At 28.4% G+C, this 15,387-nt stretch overlaps 1 protein-coding gene across 1 annotated transcript; it reads right to left on the bottom strand.

The window, feature by feature from the left end:
* Positions 1–3,876: 3,876 nt before the first annotated feature.
* Positions 3,877–5,227, bottom strand: LOC111297618 (ankyrin repeat-containing protein BDA1-like). The gene is made up of 2 exons (XM_089741626.1): positions 4,477–5,227; positions 3,877–4,397 (listed from the first exon to the last, which is right to left on the bottom strand). Exon 1 carries the CDS (start codon positions 5,113–5,115, stop codon positions 4,690–4,692), a length of 426 nt encoding a protein of 141 aa, XP_089597752.1. The 5' UTR covers positions 5,116–5,227; the 3' UTR covers positions 3,877–4,397; positions 4,477–4,689.
* Between the last annotated feature and the right edge of the window lie 10,160 nt (positions 5,228–15,387).

Raw genomic sequence — 15,387 nt, 5'->3', positions numbered from 1 at the left:
TAAAATTAAGATTCTAATCAATTTTACAGCACCACTGAAAAATATCGAACATTAGATAATATCCTTCGCATAAAATCAATCGAACTATTTCAAATTTATCGATTGCTCATTGAAAAGTAGATTTATGAAAACCAGATATAATCAAAATTGCTCAGACAAAAATTGACGCTAACAATGCAATTAAAAATTAGTTCAATATTATTGATTTGGTTTAGATTTGTTTTTTATATTTTTTATTTAAAAGAAATCACAACTTAAAAATATAAAAAACGGTTGCGGAAATTAAAATTTAAACTTCAAGCATATTATATGCTACTTAGGTGACTATAAGAATTGATTCAAACATTGGATTCTGATTTTATACATTTTAATTGTTTGTTAAGAAACCCATTTTTTCCTTTTACTTTTCTTTACGGGCTACATAGATTTGGCCGCTTTGAAATTTTTATTCTTTATAAGTACACCCACGTTCGTTCTTTAGATTAGTTGCTTCACTTTAAGAAAAGAATGATTAAAATGATTAAGATGAAACAAGCTAACTAGAAGACAATCTTTATGGAAACTTATCTTAAAATTCTCTCTCTCTCTCTCTCTCTCTCTCTCTCTCTCTCTCTCTCTCTCTCTCTCTCTCTCTTTTTATCATATGATATCGTAACCCAAATATAAGAAAAGAACTCAATAATTTATTCGTGTTGTGCATGACTATTTACTAAAAAGTTTTATAGTATCTATCACCCCCTCGGTTACAAAATGTATGATAATATTCTAAAGTGTTAAATTATTTTATCGAGAGCTTGAAATTTTGATTTGGATGTTTTGAATTTGAATTTAGAAATAAAAAAAATGTGAGATCATGAATAAGAGATGTTTATTTTCTATTGTACAACTAAAAATCAGATGCACAAAAAGATTCTTAAGAATTTAATTACTAATGATGTTACTGATGATGTCTTAAATGAGTCGTGGCTGTTTAAGATGAAGGACTTATAAGACAAATGTGAGTACTTAGTCGCTCATTCTTTGTTAAAAAACGTGAGATAGATTCTCCCTTTGTTATTTTATCCTTTTCGTTAGAGAATATATATAATTTTTTTTTGAAAAATAAAGAAATATTAGATTAAATTTTTTAGATAAAATTCATGAAATTTTTTTAATAAAAATGATTTAATAAAAACTTTAAACCGATAGATTAGTATTTAATGTAAAAATTAAAAAAAAATTATAGCAAAAAATAATTATTTAAAAAATATATAAAAATATATAAATTTTTTTTTAAAAAAATTATACATTACATCTATATAATAAGACCTTTAAATTTATCATTTAAATTTTTTATATTAATTTTATTAATTTATAATTTTTATAAAAATTTTTATAAATTTCACATAAAAAAATTCCTTTGTTAATAAAATTAAAAACAGAGTTGCAACTGAGTTACTTGATTTGAATTTCAATGAACCCGGTCTTAACAAAAGGATAAGTAAAATAATTACTTCATGCATACATGAACAAATTAAAAGTAATATTCCCCACCCTTGCATATATAACCTATTAAAAAGATCATTGTATTTTCATGAACTTTCAAGAGTATAGAAAAGATAGTAGATTGAGTTTATTATTAATACTGAATATACTAACAAGAACTTTTCAAAAAAATATATTAATAAAAAAATTCAAAAGGAAACAGACTCAGAGTAATTAAGAACTGGTCCAATGTTGGTCATGCCTCTAGTATTCTTCTCTTCTTCGATTCTTTGGTTCGTTGCCAAGATTCTCATCAATTTTCTTCATTTCAACATTCAATTTAATTTAATTTCCTGGATTAGCATGATTTCTACATTTTAATTCTTAATTTGTTAAGAAAATATCCATCGATAAATTTTTATATATTATAAATATACATTTTCAAAAAAAAAAAAAAAATGGATTCTCTTTGCGGGTGACATAAAATATGGACATCTTGAAATTTTTATTCTTTGTAAATACACCTATATTCCTACTTTAGATTAGTTGCTTCACTTCAAGGAAAGAATGATTTAAAGTGATTAGAATGAAAGAAGCCAACTAGAAGACAATCTTTATGGAAACTCATCCTAAAATTCTCTCTCTCTCTCTCTCTCTCTCTCTCTCTCTCTCTCTCTCTCTCTCTCTCTCTCTCTCTCTCTCTCTCTCTCTCTCTCTCTCTCTTTTAATTGTACGATCTCACAACCCAAACCTTATGAAAAGAACTCAATGATTTATTCGTGTTGTCCATGATTATTTTACTTAAAAATTTTATAATATCTATCACCTCTGAATTGCAACATGTACGTTGATCTTCTAAATGGCTAAATTATTTTATCTTTTAAGAGAATGTTATCTCAATGGTTCGAGCTCAAATTTTTAATTTGGATATTTCGGATTTTAATGTAGAAATAAAAAAAAAATTGAGATTAAGAATAGGCCATGATTATTTTTTATTGTACAACTCAAAATCACATGCACAAAAAAAAAGCTTTTAGAATTTAATTACTAATAATGGACTTTATGGGATTAATTGCGCATACGTAAGTGCGATTTGGGTAAATTGCCAACAAATGTATAATTTATTGGTAAAACGTTAAATTTTTAATTTTAATTATTAAAATTCAATTTTTGTTAGTCTTATTTTATAAAAAAAAATAGGTAAATTGAGGTAAAACTTATTAAAATCAACAAGCAGACGAAATTAGCACAATGAAAGCAGAGATGAGAATAAATAGTCTTCCAGTCACAATATATTGTAGTCCAATTCAAGTGAGTCCGCCAAACTTTAATTTGGCATTATGTTAAATATTGGTATATTACCTTTTTCTTTTATCACACAACATTACTTCATTTTTTATTATTCAACTTTGAAAATTAATATTTTTGTCACCAATATTTGTAAGGGTACCTCTTTTTTTCTCTATATTTTTCATTTCATGTCATCATATCTGGTTAAGTGATTGTATCAACATCATCATTGTTATAATTATCAAGTGGCAAAGTCTATGATGAAATTACAATTTTTTTTTTAAAAAAGAAATTTTTGTGATAAAAAAACTTTTTCTTTTTTTTTTTTTTATTTGAGGTTGTAAGATTTAAATTTTGATCATTGAAATTCTTTTATTAACAAACCACATGATCAAAAGGTTTGTATATTTTTCATAAAATGCAAAAGGAAAAAAAAAAAAAAGCCTGTCGCCCTCCATCTCTGCCTTCTTTTAGATTTTTTTTCCCCTTTTGCAGTATTGCTCATAATTATTAGTTTTGGATACATTGTTCTATTTTGGACACATATTGGGTTCGAAATATTATTTCCAAGTTGTTTGGAATTTTAATTGGTTAGAAAAAAGGATTGCAATCACTACCATACTTTATTTATTTTTCCATTTTATTTTTATCTATCATTAAAAATTGAAATAATATGTTAATATTGAATATTAATTGATCACTTTATTATGTTTATAAAGTCATTTTCAATTAATTTTTGAAGGCGGTAATTAAAAAGATATAAAAGGCCAATGACAGCAAAAAAAAAAAAAATCATGTGGCAGCCACTTCGATGCTATGTTCGATTTGTTAAATCCCCATCGTCTTTCCCTAACTACTTGCATTTGGGAGTTAAAATTACACCCAACGATACCGTATTTTTTTAATGTTTAAGATTACTGAAGTGAAAAATATCAAACGTTTAAGATTAAAATTGAAAAAAAATACAAACGTTTAGAACTAAAAGTTTAACTATCCCACTTTTCATGATATACGCTATAATCTCGATGTTAAATGGCATCTGGCCGCAACTTCGAATCTAAACATTTGCTTTGACTATTTTTTAATAAAAAAGACATTTCATTTTATTCTTTTTTAAAAAGAAATAAACAGAAATTAAATATCAAGTCAGAAATACTCGTAGAAGCTAAAAAAACAACGCAAAAGATACCAACGGACGGTGCTGTGACGACCAATGCAAACAAATAGCAACCAACCATCAACGAGTAGAATGATAACAGAAAAGGCCTGATGCTCCGAGCAACAACCTCAAAGAGGGATATTGTTATGAGCCAAGCCATAAAAAAAGCTACCCCATTAAAAATATAGAACCAAAGGAAAAGAGTTGGGTTCACGATCGATTTTCCCTCATGGTCAGCATCACCCTCCGAAATTAAACCTACCGGTGGGCTGAGAACAGCTTGGTAAGTCATTGTTAGAACCAGTGCAAATACGACTAGCAATGCATTCACCGTATCAAGTTTCATCTTCTCAATATACTTTTGCAATTTTTCAACAATCCTCTTCGGATTACCAAATCTCCAGGCAGTAACAAGAGTTTGTTGTTTTAAGACGGTAATCGTGTTCTTATCAACTTCCTCGCATCCTATTAACAGTTTGATCATCTGCTTAATATAAAATCCACAATTAATTGACGATATAATACATCAATGCCTCTTATTCCAAATAAAATGAATAAGGTACCTGGGGTTGGTTATTTGAAGCGGCTATGTGCAGTACAGTGTTTCCATCCTTGTCCTGTAAGTTCAGGATTCTTCTGATCTGAAACTCATCGTCTTCGGTGATCTTCTGAATCCGCTGCAGTATGGCTCCGAAGGCTTCTACTCTGTTGTTTTGTGCCGCAATATGCAGAGCAGTCTGTTTTCGATTAGTCAAATCTAAGATACAATGGGGGCACTAACGTAGAAATTGAGACAGAAGATCAACATTTCCTTCCCTAGCCGCAAAATGAAGAGGAGTGTAGCCCTCCCTCCCTTTGACACGAACAAGATCTTTATCAACTGACAGCAGATCAACTGCCATCTCTGTTTTTCCATTTTGCAAGGCTAAGTGAATGGGGCTAAACCCGCCCTGGTTCATCTTCCTAGCAAATGATGGATTTAAGTTCATCATCTCCATTGCAAAATCAGTGTGTCCTGCAGCAGCAGCTATGTGTAGTGGAGTATCCACAAACTTCCTCTTGTTGATCCGGTCCAAGACATCTGCGTCCTCTCCGATGAGCTTATACAAAGTATCAACATCACCCAATCGAGCAGCGTCCATCACCTTGTCTTCCGTTGAGGAAGGATGAATTGTTATGGCAACACCCTCTAGTTGTGCCATTGCCGAAGAGATCGTAAAAGCTCGACGATTGAAAGGGTTTAGATTGAGTTTAAAGTGATACAAAAGGGTGAGAAAGAAAGAGGAGACTTGCTTCCTTTATATAAGAATTGGCCTTGGAAATGGTTGATCTATATTGTCAGTCACGTTTTAAGATACTTATCACCATTCTTACTTAAAACCCTCGGGAATTTACCTACATAGTACATTTGAATGTAAAACATGAGAAAGATTCTCCCTTTATTATTTCTTTCCTTTTTGTTGGGGAATATATATATATATATATAGATATTTTTTCAAAAATAAATTTATATTAGATGAATTCTTTAGATGAAATTTATAAAATTTTTAATAAAATAATTTAATAAAAAATTAAAATTAATTATTGATAGGAATCAATAAGAAAATCAATAATATGTAAAATTAAAATTTTCATTTATAGTTCAAATTTGGTTAATAATGATTCAATATTAAACATTTTATAAACATTTATAGTAAAGACTTTTCACACAGTTGACCACAAAGTATAAAATATAAAATTTAGTATGTTGTTGTTATTGTTGTATAATAAAAATAACCATCTAAAAAATATATCAATATTATTAATTTTTTAAAAATGTGCATATACTTCATCTATATAATAAAATCTTTTAATTTATTGGTTTGAATTTTATGTTTGAATTTTCAGTTAATCATTTTTAATAAAAAAAATCACAAAATTCACTTAAAAAACCCATTAGTAAAATTTTTTTTAAAGAAAAAAGAGCAACAACGAGGGCACTAGATCCGAATTTCAATGAACACCTTCTTAACAAAAGGATCAGTAATATAATTGATTTCCTATGTACATGAACAAAAGTAATATTCCCCACCTTTGGGTATAAATTAAATACAACCTACTAAAAGGAACATTGTATTTACTTGAACTTACAAGAACTTAGAAAATATAATAGATTGAGTTTATTACCAATACTAAATATACTAATAAAAAATATTTAAAGGAAAATAGGCTAAGTGTAATTAAGAACTGTCCAATATTGGTGATGCCTCTAGTATTCTTCTCTTCTTCAATTCTTTGGTTTGTTGCCGTGATCTCCTCCTCAGGTTTTCTGCAATTCAACATTTAATTTAATTTAATTTCCTGGTTCAGTATGATTTTCTACATTTTAATTCTTTCTAAGTACATGCATATTCCTACTTTACTTTAATTGCTTCACCTTAAAGAAAAAGAACGATTCAAACTAAAGTGATTAAGATGAAACAATCTAACTAGAAGACAATCTTCATGGAAACTCCTAAAATGCTCTCTTCTTCTTTTTTTTTTTTTTTTTTTTGTCGTACCATCCCATAACCCAAACCTTAAGAAAAGAACTCAATAATTTACTTGTGTTGCCCGCAACCATATGTTACTAAAAAGTTTTATACTATCTATCAACCCTCACGATGATCTTCCAAAGTGCTAAATTATTTTATGAAACGCTTGAAATTTTAATTTGGATGTTCAGATTTGAATTTAGAAGTAAAAAAAGTGAGATCATGACTAAGAGATGATTATTTTCTATTGTACAACTACAAATCACATGCACAAAAAGATTCTTAAGAATTTAATTGCTAATGATGTTATTGATAATGTCTTAAATAAGTCATGGCCGTTTACGTTTACGGTGAAGGACTTGCAAGACAAACATGAAAATTGAAGGGAATTATACATCATTATGTAGAGTTAAAGTAGTGAAATTTTAAAAATTTTAATTCCCTAAAGTCAAGATCAATCCCTAAGATTTATAAAATACAACTTCATAAGCAAGCATGGGTTTCGGCTTAAGTAGTTAGTTTGGATGCCAAAATTCCTTTAATTGAATTTAGTGACCTTCAAAATAGTTTCCTAAGCTAAGAAGCTGTCCAAGTGTTTAGTCTCTAATGGTGATCCATACAAACTCTTGTAAAAGAACCTTCTTTAAGGTTTAATAGAACTTAAAGCCACACTCTAGCTAGTAAGTGTTTGCAAGTCCTTTTGTATTTTCTTCAGTGAAACTTTTTCTCTTCGGTTTATTCTTGTTTCTTCTTTAGTTCCTTCTCTTACAAAAGGGTGGCGGCTTGATGTTCCTTTTATAAGGGAAGCATTCAGGCACATTAAGTTTAATGTTTGGAATGCAAATTTTCACAATTAACTCTATGCTTGTCAAATGTATCAAATAAGGGAAACTCTTTTTTTTTTGTTTTTATTTTCTTTATTTTTGGTCATATCAAAATCAAATTGAGTCTAACTTAATTTGTCTCAATTTTAATCTTTCACAATTGTCATATTGTATGTAACCCATTAGGTTCTTTAGCATGTTGGCAATAAACACAAGCATTGTAAACCTTAGTATTTGGCTATGGATGAAATAGACTTTTTGTTTGCATCACTAATTCGTCAATTAGCTAATCTTATATTTATAGTCTAATCAATGTTAGTTTCATTGACATGACCCTCAATTGCAAAAAAAAAGTCAATATGATTTGACAACCTAGCCATAAATGGTTTTAGTACATAATTAATATCATTTCATCACATAGTATCTTGGTTTGAACATTGAGTATAGTTTAGTGTCTATTCAATTTTGTTCAATCATGTTAAGTCTTGTTCTTAACATTAACTTGCAAATAAGCTTTAAAATAATTCTAAAATCTTATTTCACTTTGGCCAAATATTTATGAAGTTAATCCAATCAAGAGTAGTTGAAATACTCTTTAGATCACACAAGGTGATAAATCTCATCTTGATTACTTTATGCATCTTCATGTGCCTCATGTTATACCCAATAATACTTGACTAAAGCATTATTGATTAAAACTATAAGTAAAGTAAAGTCAAAATATAACATTTATCATATAAGATCATAAATAATTTTAAGTCAAAGGATCACTTATACAACTATCACATGAGAATTTAGTTATAGAAACTATGTGAACTATTATTTAGCATTCTCATATCAAGTCATGTTCAATTAACTTATTCTTATAAGAAGTACCTATATGTTAGCTCAAGTTTAACCAAATTTCAACTTATGAGATTGGTTACTTGCTTTATAAGTAAGAACATTACCATGTACTAGAATTAACAACTTTTATCAATGTCCTCTTATTAATAAAGTATCGATCGGGAACAATTTTGAAACATATAGCATTTATGCAATAATGATCTCATAATTATAATCTCATTGTAATTCCCTTGCAAATTTTTATTTAAATTCCGAGAACTTTGTTATATAAGCATCAACATTAAAGTATAATTATACAAGTTCAATAATAAAGAAATAAGATCTTTATAAAAAAATCAAATATCAAAATACTATAAATATGACAATATCTTAGCTAAAATATAATTCAACTTGAAGAGCAAATACCAACAAATACTTAGTTGCACATTTGTTTGATTACAATTAATTAATTAATTAATCAATTATTTTCTTTTAAAAATTAAATTAGAAATTGAAAGAAATTATATGAAGGGAAAAGAAATCAAAACATTTCTTTAATTTGTACAAAATCAGAATCACAAAATAGATAATATTATATTATCCCATTCACCTTAAAACACTTGAATAAAATACGTTATTTGGTGTTTCCAATCATCACATCTTAAACACATTCAGGACAATCCACCAGAAATTGGGCTAAAAGATGCATGTTCCCTTGTTCAGCCACGTAATGTAAAAGATTGTCTCCCTCCCTCCCTTTGACACGAACCAAACCCTTATCTGCAGCCGAGAGACGAAGCACAATTTTCTCATTCTGCAAAGCTAGGTGAATAGGACTATAGCTATCTTTGTTCAGCTTCCTGGCAAATGATGGCTTTATGTGTTAGGTCAAAAGGCTCTAATTTAATTCACGTCAGCAAAAATATAATTAAACAATGAATCAAACACACAAAAAACAACAATTTAACGTAGTTAGGTTCAATCGACTTACGTCCACGAATGAAAAATAAGATCTATTAGTTGTAAAGAATTACAAATAAATATCAAATTAAATCAAACACCCATAACTAATACCCATAGACCCTTTCAATTTCCTCTAATCTTATAAAGTATTCTTAATCCAAACAAACACATTCCATGTGTACCTTTTCAACACAAACAAATACATACCTATATGTATCAATTCATTATATTTATGTGGATCCTCTCAGTCTCCTCTAATCCACTTCCATGCACCATACAAATATATACACCCATAAAACATAAATCTTCAATAGTCTTATGGGGTGTCTATTTCATAAAACCCTACAACTTTCTTATATTTTTTTCTCATACCTAACCCTATAAAGACTTCACCTATTTATAAGCATACAAACTTGTCTATTAAGAATCTCTTTTCTCTTAGAATTCTTATTTTGCAAGTTAAACTTACCTTTTAAAAATCTATTTTCTCTTAAAATTCTTTTTTTGCAAGTCAAACTTACTTATTAAGAATCCCTTTCTTTTTAGAAAATTTCTTTTACAAGTCTTCTTGTCCATCAAGCAATATATCTAACAAATTTCAAACAAATCTACTATGAAATCTGAGTCACTATTCCTAACATTATGTTCATGATCTCCATTGCAAAATCATCATGCCCTACGGCTACAGCTACATGCAACGGAGTATCCACGAAAGGAGCTTGATCAATGTGCTCCAAAATGTATGGATCCTCCTAAATAATTGCATACAAGCCATCAATATTGCCTTCTTGAGCAGCCTCTCTCAACTTGTCGCTCAAAGCCATAGCAAGAGAACTGTAAGAGTGATAAAACCAGGGAAGAAAATTTGAAAAAGGTCTTACTTGTTTGTCTGTTTATAATGACGAAAGATGCAAGAAAAACGTTCGTTTAGCATGTAAAGATTCTAATGGGATCTTTTTATAGGACGAATAATTCTCCTATTACATTTAATTTTGTCCACAAAGAATGAAAAAGGCAACTGATTTTAATTTTCGAAACTTCCTGCGGGTTGGTCAAATTTGTTACTTTTGTTATGGATTAAAGACTTTTTTTATTTTCTAATTACTGTCTTTTTAATCAATTTGTTTGCCATTTTCCAAGAAATTTACTTAATCTTATTAATTTATATCTTTCTCAGTCTCAGCAATAAATTTCTAAATTTTGTCTAGGAGTGGTGACAGATTTCCACGATATTTAGTATCAAAAATTGATAATTAATTCATCTGCTAAGAAATTATTGTCTTCTATTGAAAAAAAAAAAAAAGGAATATTTGTTCATTCTGAATTTTGATAAAAAAATACATTTACTCTCTTTTAATTTGTAAAACATCTTCTTATCCGCAATAAACACTAATCTCATGAGATGTTATTTACTAAGTTAATCTTAAATAAAAAGGCAAATAGACCCTTATTAATTATTAATCCTTTATTTCTCTGTTTGTTTTTGTTTTAACTTTCTTTTTTTATTGAAGACTTTTTTTTTTTAATTCTTTTCTTTTTCTCTTTGCTGCATGTAACTATGGATGACTCCATTTTTTCTCTGTTTCTCTTCTCTCTCCTCCAACTTCTTTGACACGGTCTCCATTTGCACTAAGAAAAAGACAAATCAAATAAAAATCCCATACATTTATCCAACAAGGAAACTCTCAACTACCATACCAGAAGTTAGATAAAGCCTAATAAAAACTAAGGTCATATTTAATATATAGGATGATGGATAAAATAAGATAATAATAATTTTATATTATATTTGATTTATATCTAAAAAAGGGATAGGATTACAAGAAAAATTAATCATTTTCTTCATATAAAATGATTTAATCCTCCCATAAAACCCTCCAATAGTAGGTTTTGTCTCAATATATAGTTGTCCCATTTTTGATAAATATGTTATCTTCAAGTGAATGCATACATAAAGTCTAATGGATCGCTTGGAGTACATATTATTAGTTAACTTTTATTAAAAGGGGAACTGCATTGTTGTTTGTTACAATTAACAACAATTTAAGTTGAGGTAGATATCATCGAATTGGCCAATAAATTGTAAGTTAAGTCAAAGTGTTTAATTCATAAAATTCATAAAAAAAAAAAGTCCAATTGTATTAGTTTTGGTAAAATATTGCTTAAGGACAAGACAAAAGCTGTTTAGAAACTAAAGCATTCCACCCTCTAATAGTAGGTTTTGTCTCTGTAGTTGTCCCTTTCTAGATAAATTTGTAATGTATTCACATTATGTCACATGAAAGACCATAATGCTATAATATATAAAGTCTATGGATCGTATTCAAGTTACGTTTGACACCTAAGATTAGTTGAAAAATAGGATAATAATCACCCTATCACATGTTTGTTATGCGTTAAAATAAAAGAATTGGATTTTTAAAAGGATTAAATATCATATGTTAATAAGATAACTCTATCTTATAGAAAAATAGGAGATTGTTTTCGATCCATAGGATTAGATAATTTATCATAATTTCTAAATAATAAAATTTTTATTTTACCCTTAAATTTAAACACTTAAATTTTAAATTATCAAATATTTAAAAATATTATTGTTTTCGATCCATAAGATTAGATAATTTATCAAGATTTTTTAAAAATGAATTTTTTATTTTACCTTTAAATTAAAATACTTAAAATTTAAATTATCAAATATTTAAAAATATTATCCACTCTCTAAATTTTCTTTGCTTTCCATCAATGGAGAAAACCCATTTGCTCTCCATGAAAAATTGCCCTCTGTTTCTCAACTTTCTAACCCAAGAGTGATTCCTTTTACCTCTCTTCATCAATTTTTCTTTTAGATTTTTCACTATCAAGTGAAGTTTTTTCAATTTTCTTTCAGATTTCTCGATAATCAAGAAAACCTTATATTTTGATTTAGTGGATGGAATATGAGCCAGCTTTGATTCCAAAGTCTAATATTCGTTTGCTTGAAGTGCTTTCTCCGCCTATGAATAAACATGATTGAAGACACAAACTTACGACTTTACGACTTTTATTTTTTCAAGAAACAAATAGGAAAATAAATTTTAGATTTGACCCAGGGAAAAATTAGGCATTGTTTTGTAGAATGTTCTATATGTTCAAGTCCTTCTCCAAACGCAGAGGAAAACACCATCGGCAATCAGAATGTTCTAACTTTAAAATCAAATTAGTATATAAAGGGAAAACTTGACCAATAAAAAATATCATTCTATCCAAATCTTAATCTTGCACATAAAAAACATGATAAATGATAAAATAATATTTTATCTTGTTCTTATTTCTTGCATACACCAAACAAAACATAAGATTATATAATTTAATCCAATCTTATTTATAATCATATATTATCCTATCATAATCTTGTGTACCAAATATAACCTTAGTACATATTATTGGTTAACTTTTATTCAAAAGGGAATTGCTTTGTTGTTTTGTTACAATTAACATTAGTCTAAATTTTTTTTCCCTCTCATTGTGTTTTCACTTGGTCCATTAGAGGATACAAAAATATATTTTTTTATTATTTATTTAATTATATATTTATTATATTAATAAATTTATTATTTAATATATTAATATAAGAGATTAAGTTAATAAAAAAATGCCACATTTATATAAAATTAAGATATAATTTATATTAAAAATATTATTTTATAAATATTATTCTAAATTTAAATTATTAAATTAATTTCAAATTGAGACTATCATAAGAGAGTTTGACATATACGTGTAATTGGACTCGGATATCAAAAATAAAAATTTGATGTCAAATCGAAATGAAATCAGATGAAATTATAAAAAAATAAAAATTTGAACCGAAATCAGAGGAATATAATCTACCAAGGGGACAAGCTGTTTCCAACTTAGAAGATATATCGATTACAATATGTTTGATTTCTCTTACAACTGTCATTGCTTTTGGTTTTTTAGTCAATTTACCTTTCCATTTCCATTTATTGTTTTCTTCCAAGCAACAGAGACTCTCAAACTGTCTTATTTCTGTAGAAGGAGAAATTTTTTATCCAATCATGAAGTGCCACATGTCTAATAATTTTTTAATTAATTAATTAGGGAATTTTCAAATGATATATATATATATATATATATAAATAAGTATTAAACTAATACTAATATACCACATCATAACAGCCACTAGGAAAAAAATAATGAAGGAAACTTGCAATTCTCACTTAGGCGATGCTAATCACTCTTTTGAATTTGAAATATTCTATTTGAATAAATTAAAGATTTAAAATTCAAGCTTTAATATGGTCCTAGATTTTAGGCTTGCACTTATTCACGGAGTAAAATAAAGTTTTATACTTGTAATTTAGTTGCAAAAATAAAATAAAATTATATATTAATAGTTTAAATATTGAACAATGTATAAAAGAAAAATAGTTGTATAGCTATTTATATTTTGAATATTTACATTAGTTGAAGTTAATGATGATGAGATATTAAACTTATTCATTAAAAACTTGTTTGTTTGTCATCATCATTGAATCATAAAAGAATAAGTTACCTTATTTGCAACTCAGCATTTAACATAGAGAAATATACCTAAACAAAAAGTTCGACAATGAAAAACAAACAAAACAACCCATTATATTATCCACAGCGATGGATAGAGAAACTACTATGTTTTCATATTCTAATAAAAGGAACATTAAAAACCAAATTTGAATCCTTGGTTGTATTTTGGTATACAAAAATAGATATAGGTAGGAAAATTAGAAATATCAATAAGCAAAACAACAGAAGTCAGACATGTGGATAAATAGGAGAAAAGAGATGATGTCAATGCCCAAATTTATTCTTTAAAGTTTCCTTTCCACGTGCTTCTTATTGTTTTCATGAAAATGCTATTACGTTCTGAAATTGATTGTTAAGAACTTTATAGGCAAAGAAGAAGATATCAACTATCAATTACCACCAGGATTCTACTACATGGATTAGATATTTTAAGGCCATTTGACTGATAAGACATCACAACCTTCTATAAAATTCTATCATTTAATTGAATATAAAACAACTAACCTAATCTTTTCAAGGAAAAATAGGCTTTCCATGTAGGAGCTCAGCAAAGAGGCAACTAACAGACCATATATCAACAGTTGGATTATACTTTGTTGCTTCAAGAAGCAGCTCTGGAGGTCTGTGAAAACGACAAATAATGGAAGTAAATGCTGCAGTAGTTAAAAATTATGATTGCATTTCTCATGTTTCTCTTTAAATACGTTCCTAGGTGGTTAGCATACAGTTCATCACGGGGAGTAAAAACACATACCTGTACCATAAAGTAATAACATGATTTGCAAGATTTGCATTGTAATCATTTGAGAATGAGTGAACAAGCCCAAAATCTGCAAGCTTGAGGTTACCCTTATTGTCTATAAGAAGATTGGAGCATACAGAAAAGAACAAGTACAGCCTTACTTTGAATTTCATAATCAGGGACAAAATCATTATATTAAACATGGGAATAGCTGGTATGTAGGTAAGAACCTTTGATGTCACAGTATAGTACTTGATTTACATGACAATAGTGAAGCCCGGTAAGAAGTTGCCTTATGTAGCACTGGAAGAAAAGGTAGTATAATTAGAAGAATAAAATTTTTTACAATTGAATGCAGAGTGTTTTTCTTTTTGCCTAAAAAAGAAGGATACTTTAATTTGGGGAACTGAAAGAATACCATGAAACAAATCAAGGATAAATTAGCAAATACAAATCAAATGAGGAGAAAAAAAGGTATAATGACAAAAATAGTAGCTAAAAGGCCCATGAAAATGATCAGAACCTGATTTGGCAACTATAAAAGAAAAAGGGCAGTGATTACTATCTTATAGATCATACTTCCCCTTTGTTTATGGAATTACTTATTATTCTAAGATAATTAAGGCATCTTTTAGTCTGATCACACAACAAAATAGAAGCTTATATCTTCCAAAAAAAACTTAAAGAAGAGCCATCTGCTACTACAATTGAGAATTTCTACTACATGTCCAAAAATATAACGTCAAATGACTCGCTTAATAATCCAGACTCCGCCAGTTATAAAAGCTACCGCTGGTTTGCCGCACCAGATTGCATCCCTAATGTGAGGAGGCCCAAATGCTGGTTCTTGAAGAAATGATGACTTATGTTCTAAAGGAACTCCAAGCAGAAATGAGGATGCCATAACACCCCCTAAAGCACGCAAAAGTTGCCCTTAGTAATCATAAATTGCATATGCATTGCCTGTCAGCCTGAGCTGTGATGCTAAAAGGAATCAAATAAGCAATTAAAGTAGATGCTTCTCTTACCCTTATTCGTGAG

The sequence above is a fragment of the Durio zibethinus genome, chromosome 12 (assembly GCF_047325235.1).
Source record: "Durio zibethinus cultivar Kanyao isolate XHJ-2024 chromosome 12, ASM4732523v1, whole genome shotgun sequence".
NCBI lineage: Eukaryota > Viridiplantae > Streptophyta > Magnoliopsida > Malvales > Malvaceae > Durio > Durio zibethinus.
This window is presented reverse-complemented; position numbering and strand designations above follow the sequence as displayed.

What these genes read in the sequence shown, in the direction of transcription:
- LOC111297618 (XM_089741626.1), bottom strand. Translation starts at nt 5,115, where the DNA reads ATGGCACAACTAGAGGGTGTTGCCATAACAATTCATCCTTCCTCAACG.